Raw genomic sequence first — 25372 nt, 5'->3', positions numbered from 1 at the left:
CGCTGGCTTCTATCCCTCTCCTCAGTTGAGCCAGCGGTCTGACACGCCCAGCTGTAGTCCTTTGAAAGCGAGCAGGGAGGAAGAAGACATGTTGTGGGTGGAAGGGGTCTCCCAGCCTGTGCCACCCATGGAGGAGGTGTCCTCCTCCTCTGCTCCTGCCAGTCACAGCCCCTACACTCCATCCCTGCTGCACCGCCCCCCTGCCTGCTATCTCCTTGCAGAGCCGGGATTATTATCAGTAATTACTTGTATGACACAGCGGGGATCTCCCACTGTGTCCGGTATTGTTATATGAAAAACACCAATCGCTGATCTCCCACCACCCGCCTGTATAGGAACAGTGTGCTGTCACTCATAAAAACAGCGGGAGGCGGGGCATCAGCGATCAATGTTCTGGTATACAATGCCTGACACCGCGGGACATCCCCACTGTGTCATACAAGTGATTTCTGATAATAAACCCCGCTCTGCACTGGTGGTCCCTGACGTGGTGGTCCCTGACAAGCGGCACTAATGGTCCCTGACATGGTAGTTTCTGACATGCGGCACTGGTGGTCCCTGACATGGTAGCCCCTGACATGTGGCACTGGTGGTCCCTGACAAGCGGCACTGGTGGTCCCAGAATGGTGGTCCCTAACATGGTAGTCCATGACATGCCGCACTGATGGTCCCTGACATGGTAGTCCCTGACAAGCGGCACTGGTGGTCCCCGACATAGTGGTCCCTGACATGCGGCACTGGTGGTCCCTGACATTCTGCACTGGTGGTCCCTGGCATGGTAGTCCCTGACATTCAGCACTGGTGGTCCCCGACATGATGGTCCCTAACAAGCGGCACTGGTGGTCCTTGACGTGGTGGTCTGACAAGCGGCACTGGTGGTCCCTGATATGCGGCACTGGTGGTCCCTGACATGGTAGTCCTTTATATGGGGGTCCCTGACATTCAGCACTGGTGGTCCTAGACATGCGGCAATGGTGGTCCCTGAGAAGCGACACTAATGGTCCCTGACAGGGTGGTCCCTGACATGCGGCACTGGTGGTCCCTGACATGGCAGTCCCTGACATGCGGCACTGGTGGTCCCTGACTAGTGGTCCCTGACAAGCGGCACTGGTGGTCCCCAACATGGTAGTCCATGACAAGCGGCACTGGTGGTCCCTGACATGGTGGTCCCTGACAAGAGGCACTGGTGGTCCCTGACAAGAGACAGTGGTGGTCCCCGACATGGTGGTCCCTGACATGCGGCACTGGTGGTCCCTGACATGCGGCACTGGTGGTCCCTGACAAGCGGCACTAATGGTTCCTGACATGGTAGTTTCTGACATGCGGCACTGGTGGTCCCTGACATGGTAGCCCCTGACATGTGGCACTAGTGGTCCCTGACAAGCGGCACTGGTGGTCCCAGAATGGTGGTCCCTAACATGGTAGTCCATGACATGCCACACCGGTGGTCCCTGACATGGTAGTCCCTGACAAGCAGCACTGGTGGTCCCTGACATAGTGGTCCCTGACAAGCGGCACTGGTGGTCCCTGACATGGTGGTCCCTGACATGCGGCACTGGTGGTCCCTGACATGGTGGTCGCTGACAAGCGGCACTGGGGGTCCCTGATATGCGGCACTGGTGGTCCCTGACATTCTGCACTGGTGGTCCCTGACAAGCGGTGCTGTTGGTCCCTGACATGGTGGTTGCTGACAAACGGCACTGGTGGTCCCTGACATGGTGGTCCCTGACAAGCGGCACTGGTTGTCTCTGACATGGTGGTCCTTGACAAGCAGCACTGGTGGTCCCTGACATGGTGGTCCCTGACAAGAGGCACTGGTGGTCCCTGACAAGAGGCACTGGCGGTCCCTGACATGCGGCACTGGTGGTCCCTGACATGGCGGTCCCTGACATGCCGCACTGGTGGTCCCTGACAAGCGGCACTAATGGTCCCTGACATGGTAGTTTCTGACATGCGGCACTGGTGGTCCCTGACATGGTAGCCCCTGACATGTGGCACTGGTGGTCCCTGACAAGCGGCACTGGTGGTCCCAGAATGGTGGTCCCTAACATGGTAGTCCATGACATGCCGCACTGGTGGTCCCTGACATGGTAGTCCCTGACAAGCGGCACTGGTGGTCCCTGACATAGTGGTCCCTGACAAGCGGCACTGGTGGTCCCTGACATGCGGCACTGGTGGTCCCTGACATGGTGGTCGCTGACAAGCGGCACTGGGGGTCCCTGATATGCGGCACTGGTGGTCCCTGACATTCTGCACTGGTGGTCCCTGACAAGCGGTGCTGTTGGTCCTTGACATGGTGGTTGCTGACAAACGGCACTGGTGGTCCCTGACATGGTGGTCCCTGACAAGCGGCACTGGTTGTCTCTGACATGGTGGTCCTTGACAAGCGGCACTGGTGGTCCCTGACATGGTGGTCCCTGACAAGAGGCACTGGTGGTCCCCGACATGGTGGTCCCTGACATGGCGGTCCCTGACATGCGGCACTGGTGGTCCCTGACAAGCGGCACTAATGGTCCCTGACATGGTAGTTTCTGACATGCGGCACTGGTGGTCCCTGACAAGCGGCACTGGTGGTCCCAGAATGGTGGTCCCTAACATGGTAGTCCATGACATGCCGCACTGGTGGTCCCTGACATGGTAGTCCCTAAAAAGCGGCACTGGTGGTCCCTAACATAGTGGTCCCTGACAAGCGGCACTGGTGGTCCCTGACATGGTGGTCGCTGACAAGCGGCACTGGTGGTCCCTGACATGGTGGTCGCTGACAAGCGGCACTGGTGGTCCCTGATATGCGGCACTGGTGGTCCCTGACATTCTGCACTGGTGGTCCCTGGCATGGTAGTCCCTGACATGGCGGTCCCTGACATTCAGCACTGGTGGTCCCCTACATGATGGTCCCTGACAAGCGGCACTGGTGGTCCCTGACAAGCGGCACTGGTGGTCCCTGACAAGCGGCACTGGTGGTCCCTGACATGGTAGTCCCTTATATGGCGGTCCCTGACATTCAGCACTGGTGGTTCTCGACATGCGGCACTGGTGGTCCCTGAGAAGCGACACTAATGGTCCCTGACAGGGTGGTCCCTGACATGCGGCACTAGTGGTCCCTGACAAGCGGCACTGGTGGTCCCCAACATGGTAGTCCGTGACATGTGGCACTGGTGGTCCCCGACATGTTAGTCCCTAACAAGCGGCACTCGTGGTCCCTGAGAAGCGGTGCTGTTGGTCCCTGACATGGTGGTTGCTGACAAAGGGCACTGGTGGTCCCTGACATGGTGGTCCCTGACGAGCGGCACTGGTGGTCCCTGACATGGTGGTCCCTGACAAGCGGCACTGGTAGTCCCTGACATGGTGGTCCCTGACATGGTGGTCCCTGACGAGCGGCACTGGTGGTCCCTGACATGGTGGTCCCTGACAAGCGGCACTGGTAGTCCCTGACATGGTGGTCCCCGACATGTGGCACTGGTGGTCCCTGAGAAGCGACACTAATGGTCCCTGACATGGTAGTTTCTGACATGCGGCACTGGTGGTCCCAGAATGGTGGTCCCTAACATGGTAGTCCATGACATGCCGCACTGGTGGTCCCTGACATGGTAGCCCCTGACAAGCGGCACTGGTGGTCCCAGAATGGTGGTCCCTAACATGGTAGTCCATGACATGCCGCACTGGTGGTCCCTGACATGGTAGTCCCTGACAAGCGGCACTGGTGGTCCCTAACATAGTGGTCCCTGACAAGCGGCACTGGTGGCCCCTGACATGGTGGTCGCTGACAAGCAGCACTGGTGGTCCCTGACATTCTGCACTGGTGGTCCCTGACATTCTGCACTGGTGGTCCCTGACAAGCGGTGCTGTTGGTCCCTGACATGGTGGTTGCTGACAAACGGCACTGGTGGTCCCTGACATGGTGGTCCCTGACAAGCGGCACTGGTTGTCCCTGACATGGTGGTCTCTGACAAGAGGCACTGGTGGTCCCCGACATGGTGGTCCCTGACATGCGGCACTGGTGGTCTCTGACATGGCGGTCCCTGACATGCGGCACTGGTGGTCCCTGACAAGCGGCACTAATGGTCCCTGACATGGTAGTTTCTGACATGCGGCACTGGTGGTCCCTGACATGGTAGCCCCTGACATGTGGCACTAGTGGTCCCTGACAAGCGGCACTGGTGGTCCCAGAATGGTGGTCCCTAACATGGTAGTCCATGACATGCCGCACTGGTAGTCCCTGACAAGCGGCACTGGTGGTCCCTGACATGGTGGTCGCTGACAAGCGGCACTGGGGGTCCCTGATATGCGGCACTGGTGGTCCCTGACATTCTGCACTGGTGGTCCCTGGCATGGTAGTCCCTGACATGGCGGTCCCTGACATTCAGCACTGGTGGTCCCCTACATGATGGTCCCTGACAAGCGGCACTGGGGGTCCCTGACATGGTGGTCTCTGACAAGCAGCACTGGTGGTCCCTAACATAGTAGTCCCTGACAAGCGGCACTGGTGGTCCCTGACATGGTGGTCGTTGACAAGCGGCACTGGGGGTCCCTGATATGCGGCACTGGTGGTCCCTGGCATGGTAGTCCCTGACATGGCGGTCCCTGACATTCAGCACTGGTGGTCCCCTACATGATGGTCCCTGACAAGCGGCACTGGGGGTCCCTGACATGGTGGTCTCTGACAAGCAGCACTGGTGGTCCCTGATATGCTGCACTGGTGGTCCCTGACATGGTAGTCCCTTATATGGCGGTCCCTGACATTCAGCACTGGTGGTTCTCGACATGCGGCACTGGTGGTCCCTGAGAAGCGACACTAATGGTCCCTGACAGGGTGGTCCCTGACATGCGGCACTGGTGGTCCCCGACATGTTAGTCCCTAACAAGCGGCACTCGTGGTCCCTGACAAGCGGTGCTGTTGGTCCCTGACATGGTGGTTGCTGACAAACGGCACTGGTGGTCCCTGACATGGTGGTCCCTGACAAGCGGCACTGGTGGTTCCCGACATGGTGGTCCCTGACAAGCAGCACTGGTGGTCCCTGACATTCGGCACTGGTGGTCCCCGACATGTGGCACTGGTGGTCCCTGAGAAGCGACACTAATGGTCCCTGACATGATGGTCCCTGACAAGCGGCACTGGTGGTCACCGACATGGTGATCCCTTATGCGCGGCACTGGTGGTTCCCGACATGGTGGTCCCTGACAAGCAGCACTGGTGGTCCCTGACATTCGGCACTGGTGGTCCCCGACATGTGGCACTGGTAGTCCCTGAGAAGCGACACTAATGGTCCCTGACATGGTGGTCCCTGACATGGTAGTCCCTGACATGCGGCACTGGTGGTCCCTGACTAGTGGTCCCTGACAAGCGGCACTGGTGGTCCCTGACTGGTGGTACCTAACATGGTAGTCCATGACATGTGGCACTGGTGGTCCCCGATATGTTAGTCCCTGACAAGCAGCACTGGTGGTCCCTGACAATCGGCGCTGTTGGTCCCTGACATGTTGGTCGCTGACAAACAGCACTGGTGGCCCCCGACATAGTAGTTCCTGACATGCGGCACTGGTGGTCCCTGACATGGTGGTCCCTGACATGGTGGTCGCTGACAAACGGCACTGGTGGTCCCTGACATGGTGGTCCCTGACGAGCAGCACTGGTGGTCCCTGACAAGCGGCGCTGTTGGTCCCTGACATGGTGGTCGCTGACAAACGGCACTGGTGGTCCCTGACATGGTGGTCCCTGACAAGCAGCACTGGTGGTCCCTGACATGATGGTCGCTGACAAACAGCACTGGTGGTCGCAGAAATGGTAGTCCCTGACATGCAGCACTGGTGGTCTCTGACATGGTGATCCCTGACATGGTGGTCCCTGACAAGCGGCACTGGTGGTTCCTGACATGGTGGTCCCAGACAAGCAGCACTGGTGGTCCCTGACATTTGGCACTGGTGGTCCCTGACATGGTGGTCCCAGATAAGCAGCACTAGTGGTCCCTGACATTTGGCACTGGTGGCCCCTGACATGCGGCACTGGTGGTCCCTGACATGCGGCACTGGTGGTCCCTGACATGGTGGTCCCTGACATGCGGCACTGGTGGTCCCTGACATGGTGATCCCTAAAATGGTGGTCGCTGACAAACGGCACTGGTGGTCCCTGACATGGTAGTCCCTGACGAGCAGCACTGGTGGTCCCTGACAAGCGGCACTGGTGGTCCCTGACATGGTGGTCCCTGACAAGCGGCACTGGTGGTCCCTGACAAGCGGCACTGGTGGTCCCTGACAAGCGGCACTGGTGGTCCCTGACATGGTGGTTCCTGACATGCGGCACTGGTGGTCCCTGACATGGTAGTCCCTGACAAGCTGCACTGGTGGTCCCTAACTGGTGGTCACTTACATTCGGCACTGGTGGACACTGATAAGCTGCACTGGTTTGCATTTATATTAAATGCATTAAATGTATTAATTTAATTTAAATTTATTTATTAAATGCATTAAATTAATATTATATTAATATGCATTTTTTTTTAAATGCTTTGCATTTATAAGGCTGTAACCTATCATAGCGTGTGTTATGTATGGCTTGCTGGCTGCGGAATGAGGGGTGTGATTTCTGTTGAAGTGGGTGAGTTCACATTTACATGTACAAGCCTAGTGTACCTCCCACATTCACTCCCATCCCAAGTATTCATGGAAAATGTAGGCTGATTACAGTTAGAGAGAGAAGAGGATATGATGCAATCACTGTTCTAAGAGATCCTCCCTGCCAGAATAGATGATGCATTTTTTGAATCACAAAGCTGACTTCCTGAAAAGTCAGTCATATCTCTTAAACGGTAAGAAACTTCACAGATGTCATAACCGTTTATTGTTTTGTGTGGGGGGTATACTAATGGGGGATTTTTTGAAAATCACTGAGTTCTGCTTTAAAGTGATTCTAAAGTCTTGAATAAAAAATAAAAATAAAATAACAAACATGTTATACTTACCTCCTCCATGTAATGGTTTTTAACAGAGCAGCCCCTATCCTCCTCTTCTTGGGTCCCTCTTCTGTGCTCCTAGCCCACACAGCAAGCAGCTTGCTATGGGAGCACCAGAGCCGAGTCACAACTCCGTGTGTCCATTCAGACATGAAGCCCCGACCCGGCCCGGCCCCCTCTCCCCCCTGATTGGCTAACTGACCTTGATTGACAGCCGCTGGAGCCAATGGTGCCACTGCTGTGTCTCAGCCAATCAGGAGGAGAGTCCCGGATGGCTAAGACACTCGTGGACATCTTTGGAGAGAGATGGGGCTCAGTTAAGTAATTGGGGGGTGCCGGGGAGCCTGCTACACACAGAAGGTTTTTTATCTTAATGCATAGAATGCATTAAGATAAAAAATCTTCTGCCTTTACAACCACTTTAAAGAATAAGTTCACCTTTACAAGATGTTACATGTTCCACCCATTTTTAGGAAGGAACATGTGACATGTTCCAGCATCTTCTCCCCTGGACCCCATCTGACAGAGGGCGCTGGATCTTTTCTCCACACTCGCTGTGACAATTTTAAAACAGTGCGGCTGTACCAGGTTCCTCCCACACAGCCACAGTATTCATTCAGTTTCCAGGGAAGAATTAGACTACAAGTAGAGGTGCGCCGAATAGAAATCTTGGTGCGAAAACTGAAAATGCAGGATGCACTTGGCCGAAAACAAAAAAACAAAAATTAGTTTAAATATATATATATATATTTTTTTATATATATATATATATATTTTTTTTTTTTAAATATATAATTGTATTATTTTCAACTTTTTAATTAATATCATGAATTTAAATGGATATGAATTTATTGGCGGCCATTATCGGCACCAAGAAAAGTTCAAGAAAAATGCATCCCTGTAAATTCTATGTCCTGGCAGACTATCCAGTAAAATTTAAAGGGGTTGTAAAGGTATAAATTTTTTCACCTTAATGCATTCTATGCATTAAGGTGAAAAAACTTCCGATAATACCGCCGCCCCCAGCCCCCCCGTTTTACTTACCTGACACCTCAAAAGTAATCCGCTCGCTCCTGACATGAATTAAGCTGCTCAGCCTGGCCGCTGATTGGCTACAGTGGATGCATTGAAAGCAGCGCAGCCATTGGCTCGCGCTGCTGTCAATCACATCCAATGATGCGGCGCGCCGGGGGGCAGAGCCGAGTGATACAGCGAGCGGCTATAGCCGCCGGCTGTATCACGGGAGCGCGCCCGCAATAACTAACCACCATGCGAGGGAGCTCGCATTAAGGTGGTTAGTTATTGCGGGAGGAGCTGAAACAGCCGCCGAGGGACCCCAGAAGAGCAGGTTCGGGGCCACCCTGTGCAAAACGAGCTGCACAGTGGAGGTAAGTATAACATGTTTGTTATTTTAAAAAAAAAAAAATTTTACCTTTACAACCCCTTTAAATTTAACAAAGCATTTTACATGTTGTCCCGGAAAATAATTTTGTAGTTTAGGATTGTGTTCAACCATGAGACCTATATTCAATTGCTCATTTACTGTTATGTGTAGGACCAGAATAAGGTAAAAGTATTCATTAATATACACTTAGCCATTCTTACCGTAAAAATTAAAAAAAAAAAAATTCTTTGGTTTACTATTCATCCTTTTTTTTTTTTTTCACTGCCTATTTTATTCAGCAGATCAAGCAAAGCCATAGCTCCCAACTGTTCCTCATTTGGAGTGACTGTCCCACTTTTGTAAACAAATCCCTGTCCCTCATGCACCCTCAGTTGTCTCTCTTTTTCATTAATCTGATGTGTACATCTCTATACAAAATGTACTATTTTACTACCATAAGTGTTATGTTGCAATAAACTTTTTGTCTAACCTCTATGTAACTGAATTTTGTTATTTTTAAAAGCCAATATAAAAGTAAAATACCGTATTTATCGGCGTATAACGCACACTTTTTTCCCCTTAAAAACGGGAAAGTCGTGGGTGCGTGTTATACGCCGATCCCCGCCAATCCCCTGCTGATTGTGAGCAGAGGACAAGGCTGCAAATGACACTGACAAGGCTGCAAAAGACACTGGACAAGGCTATCAATTCTCAATCCAGGATTTATCCATCATAGCATGTTTATTGACCTATGACTACCCTTTAATGTGCTGGGACACATACATGTCCTAGGTGACAATCTTTGATCATTCTATAGTGTATTGCACACATAATTTGTATTGTTGTTTAATATTTTGTTATTGATATTGCTTAATTTTTGCTGTACAAGGGCAACCCCCCCCCCCTTCTCTCAGGCGGTGTTGGTGTTCTGCGGGGTCCCGGTTTTCTCTCCCCGCGGCGGACATATGTTTGCCCTGGCAGCCTTTTTAGGCTGCTTGTGACTGTGTGTCTGGGAACACGATTCCCTTTGACACTGGCACGCGCTTGCGCAGTGCGGGCAAACAGACCCGGTGACGTCAGAGGCCGCCCACGTTGGCGTGCCCTGACTTCCGGGTTGGGGAGCCCATATAGCGGCCACAACTGGCTGCTATGTGAGCCCGACAGCCATCATACGCTGAGCTCTGCATGGATCGTTCATCAAAAGGTCAGAATTTATTACTTTCCCTTCAGCTGCTGCATTACTTTTTCTCTTATTCTCTTGTTTTTGTACTAGCGCTGCCTCACGCCTACCCTACTGTTCCTTGTGTCAACACCGCCCTGCCCTCTCCCCCCCCCTCCTTCCCTCTTCTTCTCCCTTCCTGCCCTTTCCCTCCCTCTCTTCACCTTATCTTTCTGGCTCTCCTTGCCCCCTCCCTCCTTGTTTCCCTCTTCCTCTCTTTTCTCCCCCCCCCTTTTTTTCCCCCTTTTTCTCCCCCAATATTTTTTTTTTTTTTTCCCCCCTGTCCGTCCCCCTCGTTTCCTTTTTCTTCTCTTCCTTTGCCTTTTTTCTCCATTTTCTGGCTTCACTATTAATTGGTTCTTTCTCCCCCCCCCCTTATTGTTGCCCTTATGCTCCTTCCTTCTACACCACTACCTGGGGTCTACCGTATTTCGAATGGCACACCCCCTCACTATATCATCATCATTGTGATGTTGACAATCTGTTTAATTCAATCTCTATTTATTAGAGTCTGTCTGTTATCCCCTGTGTCCGCCGCGGGGGGATTTGTATTTGGGTCCTGCATACCCACGGAAACCGCCTGAGCGGGTGAGCTTGTCCTTATTTGTACCCTATTTGTATTATGTGCGTTGTTATCCTTGTAAATGGCTTTGCTGCAATAATTTAATGTGTATATTTGTATATGTTAAAGCTACTCTACATTATGTTTTAGATGTGTTTCTCCTGAAGAAGCGGTGTTAACCGCGAAACCGGTCGAGATTTAAAGCTTTACATACACTTCCTACCTACCATTTTGCGGAATCCACTTGCTTAGTCAGTGTGGTATATCCCTCTTGTTTTTATGATTGTATGTAGTGATTTTGTTTGTCATTGTATTTTTTACTATTAAAAATTGATTTCTTATAATGTTTTAAACTCATCTTTATATCTATCACTGTACTTTTTTTTACCAAGTACCGGAATAGTCCCACCCCTCTTCTCTACTTGGGGGGGTTTAGACAGGAATTGACAGTAGCAGCAACTGCCATTTCGTCTCCACCCCCTCATTTTCCCTTGACTATAGTATTTGGGATGATGGTACGTATACCCAGTACACTTTGCATTGTAACCAAGGCTTTATTAGTTTTGTAAGGCTGCAAAAGACACTGGACAAGGCTGCAAAAGACACTGGACAAGGATAAGGCTGCACTGATGGGCATTTAAATGTACGTTTTTTTCCTTAAAAAGTTTTTTTCCTTAAAATTCCCTCCTAAACTTGGGGTGCGTGTTACACGCCGATAAATACGGTATCTGCACTTGCAGGGATTATCCAATCATTTTCTGCATATTAAATCTTTGTGATTTGTGTAACTGGGGCTGTAGGTGGGACTTGTCCTTTGTCTAAATACTGTGTGCTAAATGGTGTCCCTCTTTATCATTTCAGAACATTGGGAGATATGAACGGAACTGAACTACACTGTAGCACTACTGTCATCATTTGAAGTGGACAATTAGAAATACTGAATGTGTTAAAAACTTGATATATCACGTCTCAGGTTTATGAACCCTAAACAAGAAAAAAATACAAATTTATATAAAAGTAAATTTACATAAAACAAATATAAAATTATACCCACTTACCAAGAAAAAGAACAATCAGTACAACTATGATGGATAAAAATGCTTTGTTCCAGTAAGGAGATATTTTACTCCATAACTGAAATCTGAATATCTTTCTCCATCTGGAACAAAAATACATAATAAACACAGTATGAGCACAATAACACAAGTAACATATAAGCATGAATTGTAATGAAAAAAGGCACATATTCTAATGGGCTTATTCAACAACACACACCCTGTAACACACACACAAATCTCAATGCTACCATAATGTAGAATAGATTTAGAATACAAAACATTAAGTGAAGTGCGACCTCTACAGGACATGTTTAGCCAATACACCTGATTTGCAGGGGATAAAAATAATAATAATAATGCAGAGAAAACAAAGAACATACCTTTTTAAATTGGTATAAATACTTGTAAATGCTAAAACACATTTTAAGCTGTCAGTCTACCTTAAATCCTTTGAAATCAATATAAATGTAAATTATCCATTAACTCTTTGCTTCTTTTATCAGATCTATCCTAAAGTAGATCTATGCTAAATGACATTAGGCAAATTGTAAACCTTTAATAATACAACCTGTGACATCTATTAATTAACCTGTATTTAATTTTAAAGGGTCAGTTCACTGAAAAAAATGATATTTTCGATTTTAGCAAATGATGGAAAGTTAAAGTGATAGGATAAGTTCACCTTCTAACATGTTACATGTTCTACCCATATTCAGGGTGGAACATGTATAACATGTTCCAGCTCCTGCCTCTTCTTCTCCCGCTCACCTCGTTCCTGTGACAGCATGCAGGGGATCTTCTCCCTGCACCCATTGTCAGAATTTAACCACTTCAGCCCCGGAAGGATTTACCTCCTTCCTGACCCAGCCATTTTTTGCGATACAGCAATGCGTCGCTTTAACTGAGCATTGTTCCAGCTCCTGCCTCTTCTTCTCCTGCTCTCCTCATTCCTGTGACAGCAGGCAGGGGATCTTCTCCCTGCACCCATTGTCAGAATTTAACCACTTCAGCCCCGGAAGGATTTACCCTCCTACCTGACCGGGCTATTTTTTGCAATACGGCAGTGCGTCGCTTTAACTGACAATTGTGCTTTAACCGACAAAAAGAGAGCGACAATTTAAAAAAAAAAAAAAAAAAAAAACATAATATTTTTTACTTTTTGCTATAATAAATATCCCCAATTAAAAAAAATAAATAAAACATTTTTTCCTCAGTTTAGGCTGATATGTAATCTTCTACACATTTTTGGTAAAAAAAAAAAAAAAACGCAATAAGCGTATATTGATTGGTTTGGGCAAAAGTTATAGCGTCTAAAAAATAGGGGATAGATTTATGGCATTTTTATTTATTTACATTTTTTTTTCTAGTAACGGCGGCGATCTGTGATTTTTATTGGGACTGCGACATTGCGGCGGACAGATCGGACACTTTTGACACTTTTTTGGGACCACTGACATTTATACAGCGATCAGAGCTAAAAATAGCCACCAATTACTGTATAAATGTCACTGGCAGGGAAGGGGTTAACACTAGTGGGCGATCAAGGGGTTAACTGTGTTCCCTAAGTGTGTTCTAACTGTGGAGGGGGGGTTGGGAGTGCCTTGGGGAGGAGACTGATCAGTGTTCCTATATACTAGGAACACACGATCTGTCTCCTCTCCCATCAGAACATGGATTTGTGTGTTTACACACACAGATCCTCGTTCTGGCTCTGTCAGGAGCGATCGCGTGTGCCCAGCAGACATCGCTTTTTTTTTGCTAGAATTAAAAAAATATGTTACACTTACCTGCTTTGTGCAACAATATTTCACAGAGCAGTCCCTTACCTACTATTTGGCAGTACCCCGCTGGAACTGTCCGTTCTTCCCTCCTTGGCAAGCAAGGTGCTAAGGAGGCACCCGTGCATATGTGCTCCCAAGCTGGGCTGTGTGTCCCTAGATAGCGCTGGCAAGCCACATCCTCATTTCCTCCTCACAGCAGTTTGACTGACAGCAGCAGGAGCATATGGCTCCCGCTGTTCTCAGGGTCTCCTTTGAGATCAGGAAGTGAGAGTGTCTTGGCAGCAGCGCCGGAGCGGTGACAAGAGTCAGATAAGTGTTTAGAGATGGGGATTGTAAGGCAAGTACTGGGGAATTTTTAAGGCTTAAGAGAATGCACTGAGGTAAAACAAAAAAAAACAAAAAATTAGACTTCAGAACCACTATAAACTACCTGACAAATTGGAGACTCAGTGATATACCTGTGCTTGGGCCTTAGGTCTGCTATTATGCCAGCACACCATGGATCTTAAAGTAATGTCCAAAAGTTTCTATTCAAATTGATCACATCACAGAGGAAGAGTGCATTTTGGGGCCACGTAGGACCCCTTCATCAGGCATCTCATTACATGCCTGACAAAGAGGTCCTGCATAGCCCCGAAACATTACACTCTTCTTCTGTGATGTAATCACTTTGATCTGTGATGTTACAGTTTCCAGCTGGCTGTTGTTGCAGCACGCGTTTATCTCTTAGCACACGTTCCTGGAATGGGCTAAGGGAAATATTTATAATTAAATGCTATTATGCAGTGTTCCTTCACTTGCTGTTGGACCAGGTACCGATTTCATATTTTAGAAAATGCAAAAGTAAAAGCGAAGGTCCTCAAAGGGGTGGGAAACATCCACATGTTCTAAATAGAAAGGTATGGAGTTGGAAATTATGGAAAAGAGCTGTCACTGTTAGACTGTACATGAGGGTAAGGCTCAGCCCACCACGTTTCACCTGTGATGGATGCGGCGTAAGACCCTGGCCACCTTCACCGACTTGCAACACATATGCTGTCACTGATACGCGACAATGACACTCTCAGCCTCACCCTGCACAAATATTTTTAGCTCGTGGGACCACAATCTAAGTGCCAGGCAACTGAGAGCAATCATCCTCCTTAGAGCTGAGGAACATAAATAGGCATAGTTCTTAAACCACGTAAGCTGCACCCCTATGGATGGACACGTTTTCAGTGGCATGATGGGATGCACTTGATTGTGTACTTTTGTAAGTAAGTACACTAGGCCGGCGTGCCTTCGTCTTCTGTTTGCATGTCACCACGTTTATGACCAAATATCAGTAGCAACGCAGGTTGCATTCTGGCAACTTCTATATTATTGTCCAGCATAAAAAGTCCATTCCAGAGATACTAAATATGACATCCCTCAGACAGGCTTGTCACCCAGGAGGTGGTAGACAGCTATTTTGCCTTCTGTATACAGTCGCCTAGTCATGTGTAATCTTGATCCATTCAGTATTTTCTTCCACGTTCAAATATATAATCAATATTGATGTAGCTTTACCATGTCTGATTTTATGAATTATGTGTAGATTTTGAAACTTAATTGGAGAACGGGTCTTTTGCAGATCAATCCAGGCCACCCTGCACACCATGCTTGAGAGAACTGGAAGGTTTTCACAGTTTTACCATGGGTTAATCCCAATTCTCTCAGAGCAAAGTGATCACCTTCTAGATGTTTATTGTTGGCAGACATGGAGCTGCTAAGCAAGCCCTGACATACTGCAATGCTCTGTACAGATCATTTGTTAAGGCATCAATTAGATATCTACGGCTTTAGGAAATCACTGTTTATTAGTTAGCCGAATAGTTTATGCTATTCCAAAGTTCTTTTGAAGTGTCCAGGCCCTTAGCAAACTGTTTACACTTCCACAATTCTTACCTAGATGAGAACTTCTCCCCATCCCCTGCGCTTGCACAGATATGCCACAGGGCTTGAATCCTGAGAGCTGTGTGGCACATCTGTGCACGCGCCAGTTTCCCCCGCAAACACTGCTGCCAGGGCAGTCCGAAACCATCCCTGTCTTAGCACATGCATGGGAAATCACCTGCGCATGCAGAGATGTGCTAATGGACCGGAAGGCCAGGCAGAGCCAGTGGGCACATCCGCGCATGTGTCATAATGGTGGACTGAAGGAACTCCAGGAAGGTAAAAAAATACCCTTGAAGGGGGCCCCCACCACCACACTGGAAGGGTCAAATGCTTGTTAGGTTTAGGAGTAGAAGAATAAGTTGTAATACCTACAATATCCCTTACTCCGGCAAGTTCCCTCCATCTGTGCAACCGGTCCCCTGCAGCCTCCTCTCTAAGGTGCTGCGGATTGTGGTCAGATCAAGTACAATGCAGGACCCATAGGCTTGCAGATGGTGAGGGCATATCCACATCTTACAGCACCAAAGAGAAGAATGCTGTTGGCTGGAAGAGCAATGAATAAGGTCTCATAGCCTTCTTTTCTACCCCTAGACTTAACAAGCATTTAAAGTGGTTGTAAACCCCCCCCTGACCTATTTTTACATATACAGTTGTGCTCATAAGTTTACATACTCTGGCAGAATTTATGATATCTTGGCCATTTTTCAGAGAATATGAATGATAACAAAAACACTTTTCTTTCACGCATGGTTAGTGTTTGGCTGAAGCCATTTATTATCAATCAACTGTGTTTACTCTTTTTAAATCATAATCACAACAGAAACTACCCAAATGACCCTGATCAAAAGTTTACATACCCCAGTTCTTAATACCATGTATTGCCCCCTTTAACATCAATGAGAGCTTTAAGTTTTTTGCAGTATTTATGGATGAAGCTCTTTATCCTTTTAGATGGTAAAGCTGCCCATTCCTCTTGGCAAAAAGCCTCCAGTTCCTGTAAATTCTTGGGCTGTCTTGCATGAACTGCATGTTTGAGATCTCCCCAGAGTGGCTCAATGATATTGAGGTCAGGAGACTGAGATGGCCACTCCAGAACCTTCACTTTATTCTGCTGTAGCCATTGACAGGTCGACTTGGCCTTGTGTTTTGAATCATTGTCATGTTGGAATGTCTAAGTACATCCCATGCGCAGCTTCCTGGCAGATGAATGCAAATGTTCCTCCAGTATTTTTGGACAACATACTGCATTCATCTTGCCATCAATTTTGACCAAATTTCCTGTGCCTCTGTAGCTCACACATCCACAAAACATCAGCGATCCACCTCCGTGTTTCACAGTAGGAATGGTGTACCTTTCATCATAGACCTTGTTGACTCCTCTCCAAATGAAACGTTTATGGTTGTGACCAAAAAGCTCAATTTTGGTCTTATCACTCCAAATTAATTTGTGCCAGAAGGTTTGAGGCTTGTCTCTGTGCTGTTTGGCGTATTGTAAGTAGAGCTGGGCGATTTTCTCAAAAAAAAATCTGCGATTTAAAAAAAAACTCGATTCACGATTCGAATCGAGTTTTTTTTTTTTTTTGCTTGGACATAACAGAACTACGGCCTAGTCCACAGCGTCCGGCCTCATGGTCTAGGCCGAAGCCACGGCCTCACCTAAAAACTCCTGCCCACAGCTCCTCAGGACCGGCGCGGTGTCAGCACCAGTCCTGGTGGAAAAAAAAAAAAAATCTAAAAAAAATCGATTTGCTTAAATTTTGAATCGATTTGACCTCTCAACTCGATTCAAGATTTAAAGAGATTTTTTCCCCAGCCCTAATTGTAAGCAGTATACTCTGTGGCATTTGCGTAGTAATGGCTTTCTTCTGGCGACTCCACCATGCAGCCCATCTTTCTTCAAGTGCCTAATTATTGTGCATCTTGAAACGACCCAGAGAGTCCTGTATTTCACCTGAAGTTATTTGTGGGTTTTTCTTTGCATCCCAAACTATTTTCCTGGCAGTTGTGGCTGAAATTTTAGTTGGTCTACCTGACCGTGGTTTGGTTTCATCACAACACCTCATTTTCCACTTCTTGATTAGAGTTTGAACATTGCCGATTGACATTCTCAATTCCTTGAATATCTTTTTATATCCTTTTCCTATTTTATACAGATCAACTACCTTTTCCCGCAGATCCTTTGACAATTCTTTTGCTTTCCCCATGGCTCAGAATCCAGAAATGTCAGTGCAGCACTGGATGAAAGATGCAAGGGTCTATTAGGAGTCCAGAAACTCACTGACCTTTTATACACACACACACTAATTACCACCAAACAGATCACAGGTGAGGATGGTTACCTTTAATAGCCATTCAAACCCCTTTGTGTCAACTTGTGTGCATGTTATCAGGCCAAAATCACCAGGGTATGTAAACTTTTGGTCAGGGTCATTTGGGTAGTTTCTGTTATGATTTAAAAAGAGTAAACACAGCTGATTGATAATAAATGGCTTCAGCCAAACACTAACCATGCGTGAAAGAAATGCTTTTGTGTTATCATTCATATTCTCTGAAAAATGGCCAAGAAATCATAAATTCTGCCAGGGTATGTAAACTTATGAGCACAAATGTAGGTAAGCCTATAATATATATAATATATACTGAAAATATCTCCTAAATGTGCGCTGTTTAGGAGATATTTACCTTGTAGTGCGCCGATGATGTCATTGGCGCATACGCAGTGAAGAAACGGCCCTCCATGGCGTTTCTTCCCCAGCGTGTGCTGTGACTGGCGGCTCCCACGCGCATGCGCAGGTGTGACATTACGGGGCTCCGGCCAGTCACAGAGCCGGAGTCCGCAACCCTGGAAGGAAGAGGGGTAAAGATGGATGCTTCCACTACCGGGGATATCGCAGACATCGCAGGCTTCTGACTACATGGGAGCCAATTTAAAGGACAACTAATGCTGAAATTAATAGTTTGTTGGTCTTGACATCCACTTCAAGTGAGAGATCCAAGCGCACAAGGACCTGGAACAGCATTTGCTGAGTAAAGAGGATCTCAATTAAAGGGCACAAGTGCCTTTTTGACCATGCATGTATATGTGGGTCATATAAATGAGGTGAGAGCACATCCAGTGGGTGTGAAGCACTGGAGGAGTGAAATTGTGTGCATATTTATTGTAGAACTACAATTAGCACAAACAGTATTATACACGCATCGACATCTGATCCGATCCGCTAAAAAGGGACGGCTAGGGTTCTGTTCCCCTTCAGTCTGGCAGATCGAAATGGATGGCAGTTGGGTGTAATCAGACAGGGGGTCAGTTTACCTTTATGGTCGCCCATAGAGGAGAGCGGGCTGTGTCTGCTTTGCATCAGTGGAGCGGACACGAACCAGCCATCCACCTGCTCAGCAGGGATCAGCGGATAGCTTCCCTGCTTAGCAGGCAGACTAAAACAGAGCTCACCCCGTGTGGAAGGGGCCTTATAGTGCAATGTTTGATGTATAGTGCTACACCAATTTTATTTGTAACCTTATCAGAATTGACTGCCAAGCATCCTTGTTTTAGGATCCATCTATACATAGCTTTATTCTCAATTTTGAATTACATATTCAGAAGCCAATCTAGTTCCTGTTTTATTTGAATACTTATTTTTTTATTAGATCATTAAACTGAGAGACGATCTCCATTGCTGTGGAGCCACAGTAGAGAAACCGTTTTAGTACATGCTGACAGTTTCAAAGCTGTTCCAAAAATATCCTAGGCCGCCTGGGTTTACATTTCTTCTTTGCTCTATGACATGTGCCATACAAATAACACTGTAAATTATGTACCAGTTTTCCATGAAATGTTAAAATTACAAATCGTACACGAAATAAAAAGTATATTACAAGATGCACCACAGTTCTAGCCTGGTATTGCATGGATAAACCAAGCCGCACCAGTGTATAAATCTTTCTGTGATTTGGGAACATGTAATTCTGAGCTTGTGAGTCCAGAAGCTAGAGATTCTCATCAAGCTTTCCTGGCAATCTACTCACGTACACCCCAAAATCATATTGTGTTGATTATGCATACTCCTCATCATTTAGAAAACAACTGTATATGCCCTCCCATAGCTGCATTCTACAAAAGATCTATCAATTCTATAGAATAAATTTGCCTTCATAGAATTGTGAAGAGATAGTATCCTGCTTAGAGGCTCCGTGGAAGCCTTCCTCAATTTGCCTGAAAGGAATCGTTGGACATTTTCATGAATTTTCTCTAAATTTTACTAGCATTTTGTATAATGCTTTACATTTTGTCTGCAATGAGTCCAGGTTTTTTACATATACAAAATTTGAGTTTCAGAAAGCCTGTTCCATGGAATATGGCATCCCTGACAGTCTTTTAAAGTAGAACTAACAGTAAAACTTTTTAATAATTTTTGATAAGAGTAAGGGAGAATTATATCCCCTGTCAATTTTCTTTATTTTTTTGCCATCTGTGTCCCGTTGGGGAGATTTCCCTTCACTTCCTCTTCCACAGACAAAACAAAAGTGAGAGGAAATCCCTCCAAAGTGAGGGAATCCTTGGTTGTCAGCAGATCAGCAGGGTCACCAGAACTAGCATCCCCAATAAAAGATTTCCCCTGTGTTATGCCGCGTACACACAAGCAGACTTTTCGACCGGACTGGTCCGACGGCCTATCCGATGGACTTTCGGCAGACTTTCCTAACGAACGGATTTGATTACACACGACCACACCAAAGTCCGACGGATTCGTACATGATGACGTACGACCGGACTAAAATAAGGAAGTTGATAGCCAGTAGCTAATAGCTGCCCAGCGTCGGTTTTAGTCCGTCGGACTAGCATACAGACGAGCAGATTTTTCGAGTCCGTCGGAAAGATTTGAAACATGTTTTATTTGTAGGTTCGTCGGACTTTTGGGGAAAAAAAGTCCGCTGGAGCCCACACACGATCGAATTGTCTGACGAAGTCCGGTCCGCCGGACCAAGTCTGCCGGAAAGTCCACTCATGTGTACGCGGCATTACTGTTCTGGGGACGACCTAGAAGATTCGACGACAAGATTCAGAGCTGGGCATAGGTCCCACACAGATGTATAAGCAAGGATGTGTGTGGAGATCAGTGAAGATCCATGCAGCCATCTGCCTGCCAATTTTTAATAGACTGACAGCACACAGCTACACTGCCCACCTGTACCTCCTGGGCAGGGAAACGCAGCTCTCAGGATAGGTGTATGGGTTATGCGTTAAGCAGTTACAGACCTTTTTGCGAAATACTTTTTCTGTCACAACATTTAGCTTACAATGACAATATTATGATACAGGCTGGCAATGCGTTTTTTTTTTTCAGTACCTTAAAGGAGAAACAAATGGGATGCAAAGGATTAATAGAACTGCTATTTCGCCATAAAGGAAGGAAGCCACTGCTGTCCACTGAAAGGTCATTTTACTGCTTTGAAACCTACAAGGAGAAAAAAAGTGTATAACTTTACAATCAGAGAATAAACTAAATAAAACAACACATCATAAAATATATATGATTTTTTTTTTTTTTTTTTGCAGACTCTTAGAACACGTAGATGGAGCACCAAATAGCCATGCCAATTATTATGCATGCATTACTGTGAAGATGCGCACATCTAGTGCAAATTTAGTGTTACTAAGCTAGCTTTTTTTTTTTTTTTATTAAAATAAAAAACCTGCAGGGGTCCCCTGCAGCGCTTCCACCATGGCTGGAGGAAACACTACAACTGAGGCCATGGTAGAAGTGTCCAGGCTTTAAAGAAATGACTGCAGTGTTTCCTGGGAAGTGGGTGAAGCTGCGCTCTCTTTCCAGGTGCTGTCCTGAAAGTTGAGGTGAGAAAAAAGGAGGTTTATACTTACCTGCTTTGTGCAACAATATTGCACATAGGGGCCTCTTACCTCTTCCTTATCGGTTCCCCGTCAGCACTGTCTGCATCTTTTCCTGTGAGGGCACCCAAAGCAGGCCATGTGCTACAGGGGCACCGCTGCGGGCATGCCCCCAAACTGGGCTGTGTACATCCATATATACATACAGCGTGGCCCAGCCACGCCCCTAGCTCCCTCCTGACAGGATTTGACTGACAGCAGTGGGAGCCAATGGCTCCCACTGCTGCCTGAGTCTCCTGTGGAAAGTGAAAAGAAAAATGTAGATAATAGTCCCAAATAAGTCCAAAATCAATAGTTACATTGGTCCTACATGTTTCTCTGCACCACGCCTGCTTGTGCAGGAAAACTGGAGAGCTTCTGATCTCCTAACCAGTAACATGCACGTATACTAAAGTAGATTAAAAAACAAGGAAGACATCTTCTGCGATGGAAAGGTCCAAACGCCCAGTCATGAATCACAGAAGAGGGGACTTATCAAATGACCAGAAGAGGGACCGACCAACTTGAAAAAAACTGTCAGTTGCCAAATCACTACCACCTCATCCTGCCAAAGAAGTGAACTGCAAATCTGTTCCTTGCTATTCCACACCACTCTATGCCATCTGGCTCTGACATGTCAGACTTGACAGATACTTGGTACGCTATCAACTTAAAAGTAGTGAGCTCACAAAGTTTAAAGAAAACTACAAAGGGTGAAAATCTACATTTAAACTGCCATCAGTGGCCTGGGTATCCCGCCTGGTACGAAATTTGACATGCTAATAAAGTGATCATTCCCACAATTTTCAGATTGTGTTATGAGAATAAAGCTGGCCATACACTAGTAAAATTTTGAATGATATTCATAAAAATATTTGTACAAACATTTCATTTGTAAGAAAATTCCAAGTACATTCAATAACTTGAAAAACAATCATGCGCAGTCTTTCATATCTGATATATCTCATACGAAAACTGAACGAAAACGGTACACATTAAACAAAAATTGTTCGTTCTGTTCCAGTATGAAAAAAAATTGGAGTTTGTCCCTTTGGAAATTTTCGCTCGAAAGGTCGGAATCGGCTGTCGAAAGTTGTGTACACACTATCAGAAAATCATACGTTCGTTCATCTGACGAAAATGTTTGCCCGATTTTCTTATAGTGTGTACGGTCTATTAGCTATCAAGACGCTAGTACAAAAAAGGAAAACAAAGTTTCCTTTCCAACATTATCCCATTTTTGTGATTACATCAAGAATATAGCACTAGTTACAAATGGCTAAAGTTTTCTATACAGTGACCCAGCAGCTAGTGTCCCTACTTTCCAAAGGACAAACATGCTCACAAATTCAGACTGTCAGATTCTTGTATCTGTGAGGAAGACCAATACGGTGCTAAGTCCTAATGTAAACGCTGAAAAGACAAATGCACTGGTCCAAGTCATTTGGTGGAGGGGGGATTATGGTGTGAGGTTGTTTTTCAGGGGTTGGGGTTGGGCTTAGCCCCTCAGTTCCAGTGAAGGGAACTCTTAAAGAGGATGTAAACCCTAATGGGTTTTACTTCCTCTTTATTTCCCTGCAAATTTAAAGCATAATGGGCTACTTTGCATTGCATAGTAGCCCATTATGTGTCACTTACCTGAAAATGAAGCCTGCAATGTCACCGCTGTCCCCGCTGGCTGGAAGCGTCCATCTTCAGCCCTCTTCCATCCGGAGGGCCACAGACTCCGGCTCTGTGACAGTCTGGAGTCGCGCGGGAGCCGACAGTCACGGCACGATCCCTTTAGATCGTGCCCTTTCCAAAGTGCGCATGGGCCGCTTACGTCGGCACAAGCGTATATTGTAAATATCTCCTAAACCGTGCAGGTTTAGGAGATATTTTCAGCACCTACAGGTAAGACTTAATATAGGCTTACCGGTAGGTAAAAGTGGTTGTACAGTGTTTACAACCACTTTAAGGCGTCAGCATACCAAAACATTCTGGACAAATTTCATGCTCCCAATTTTGTGGGCACAGTTTGGGGATGTCCCCTTTCTGTTCCAACATGACTGCGCACCAGTGCACAAAGCAAGGTCCATAAAGACATGTATGAGCGAGTTTGGGGTGGAGGAACTTGACTGGCCTGCACAAAGTCCCGAGCGCAACCCAACAGAACACCTTTGGGATGAATAAGAGCGAACACTGCGAGTCAGTGCCGGATCTCACAAATGCACTTCTGGAAGAATGGTCAAACATTCCCATAGACACACTCCTAAACCTTGTAGACGGCCTTCCCAGAAGAGTTGAAGCTGTTATAGCTGCAAAGGGTGGGCCAACTCAATATTGAACCCTACAGACAAAGAATGGGATGCCAATAAAGTTCATGTGCCCCAATACTTTCGGTAATACAGTGTATGTGTGTGTATATATTTACACAGTATATAGTACAGGACGCCAAGGATGGGTCCTGGATGGGTGCTATGTGGCACCAATATTTGGGTTGTGGTCCCCTTTAACCACTTGAAAACGACGCATTTTCTGGCACTTTTTGCTTATATGTGAAAATCTGTTTTTTTTTTTTTTTTTGCTAAAAAATTAGTTAGAGCCCCCAAACATTATATATTTTTTAAAGCAGAGGCCCTAGGGTTTTGCAATTTTTTCCTTGTCAAAAGAAGTTTATTGAGTATACAATGTTATAAAGATACATAAAGATACATAAAGTAAGTTTACAAGGATCTATAAAGTAAGCTCATTGTTTTACAGTAGGGTTTATATAGGTAAATATCATCGTGAAATTTCAAATATTAAACATTGGGTTCACGTAAACCTAAATTAAAGATATATATCATTTCCTTAGTTACTTTTGTAGGTATTTAAATGATTTATACCTACTATACATATTGTTTACAAGTAGAGTGTATATAGGTCAAATAAATTCTGATAATGAGCTTTAATCGTAAGGTGGAGAAAAGGAAAGAGAAAGAAGAAAAAGGGTTGAAAGGTAGAGGTATGGTCCACAAGGTTGTCCCGCTCGTCAGTTTATTATTCTTTTTAGTTCTCTTTGAAGCCTTAGAATGGGTGTCTCTGTAAGTCATTTAATCTGTTACCATGGCAACAGGACAGAGTCATTGAAATTTGACAGGAACTGTTGTTTTATCCAAGGATGCCAAAGTTTTTCAAATTTTGGAATTTGATTTTGATCGATGGCTACCATCTTAGCATGGGACATTGTATTATTCATTCTGTGAATTGTTTCTGCTAGTACCAATGTAGGAGATTTCCATGCCTTGGCCACTGTTTGTTTTGCAGCCGTTATTAGTTGGATCATAAGTTTGAATTGAGAGAGTGTTAACCATTCCGGTTTTAGATTAAGTAAAGTTAAATATGGATCTGGTTGTATTATTTTTTTAAATATTTTAGATGCAATCACGAAGACTTCCTTCCAGAAGGTTTGGATTACTGGGCACGTCCACCATATGTGTAAATATGTGCCTATTTCTGGGCATCCTCGAAAACAAAGAGTTGAGGTATTAGGTGAATATTTTGCCACTCTAGCGGGTACAAGGTACCAGCGAGTTAGGACTTTATAATTTGTCTCCAGTGCTAAGATGTTGGGTGAAGATGACTTAGATGTGAGCCATATATTAGACCAGTCCGTGTCTTCTAAAGTTCGTCCCAGGTCCTCCTCCCACCTCTGAACGTAAGAGGGTCTTATTAAGATTTGCTACTCCATATAATTGATTATAAAGTAATGAAATTGTACCTTTAGCAAATGGATCTTTTGTACAGATTGATTCAAAAATGGATAATTGGGATAATGGTGTATCCCCCTTTAGGAATGGTGTATAGAAATTTTTGATTTGGAGATATCTAAAAATCTCAGAGTTTGGTAGATCATATTTTTCTCTAAGCGATGGGAATGAAAGGAATGATTTAGATGCTATGAAGTCATTTAGTGTCTAAATGCCTGATGTTGTCCAAGCTTTAAAAGAATTTGGGTAGATCCATGCCGGATAAAAGGCCAGATTTCTGATAAAAGAAAGGAGAGGATTGTGTGGAGATTGTAACTGATATTTGGTTTTTAGTTTATCCCAGAGAGATAAGAAGTGTTTAGTTATGGGATTATGAATTTTAAAGCGGTCTTTAGGATCAAGCCATAACAAATTTGATATTAATAGAGGGTCATTTTCTGAAGCCTCTATAAATACCCATAATGGGATTTCCTGTTTTGCATGGTATTTGGACAGACTGGCCAAATGTGCTGCTCTGTAGTAGTTAGTAAAATTAGGGTATCCCAGGCCTCCTTTATTTTTGGGAAGATGTAGTGTGTGTATAGGTATACGTGGTTTAGAAGAGCCCCATATAAACGAAGTTGCTCTTTTTTGTACTATTCTCAAAAAATAGGAAGGAATTGGAATAGGGAGGACTCTGAATAGATAAAGCAATTTGGGTAGAATAGTCATTTTGATTGCATTAATCTTCCCTATCCAGGATAAAGGAAGTTGCGACCATTGTTTTATTAGATTTGTGATCTGTCTTAATACAGGAGGATAATTGGTTGAGAATAAGTCAGAATGAGATGCTGTTAAATGAATTCCAAGATATGGGATTGATTTTTCTGCCCATGTGAATGGGAGTGCAGCC

At 45.8% G+C, this 25372-nt stretch overlaps 1 protein-coding gene across 1 annotated transcript in view; it reads right to left on the bottom strand.

Annotated features, from left to right (window-relative positions):
- Window positions 1–25372, bottom strand: part of BCAP29 (B cell receptor associated protein 29) — a 130302-nt gene that overhangs the window by 91988 nt on the left and 12942 nt on the right. Inside the window, exons 2-3 of the mRNA XM_073619670.1 lie at window positions 20214–20321; window positions 11171–11271 (exon numbers count right to left, since the gene is read on the bottom strand). Coding sequence (XP_073475771.1) covers window positions 11171–11271; window positions 20214–20305 — 193 coding nt within the window. The 5' untranslated portion in view covers window positions 20306–20321. The remainder of the gene's footprint in view (window positions 1–11170; window positions 11272–20213; window positions 20322–25372) is intronic.

The sequence above is a fragment of the Aquarana catesbeiana genome, linkage group LG03 (genome assembly GCF_042186555.1).
Source record: "Aquarana catesbeiana isolate 2022-GZ linkage group LG03, ASM4218655v1, whole genome shotgun sequence".
Classification (NCBI taxonomy): Eukaryota; Metazoa; Chordata; class Amphibia; order Anura; family Ranidae; genus Aquarana; species Aquarana catesbeiana.
The sequence above is the reverse complement of the archived record's forward strand: the minus strand, read 5'-3'. Positions and strand labels throughout refer to the sequence as shown.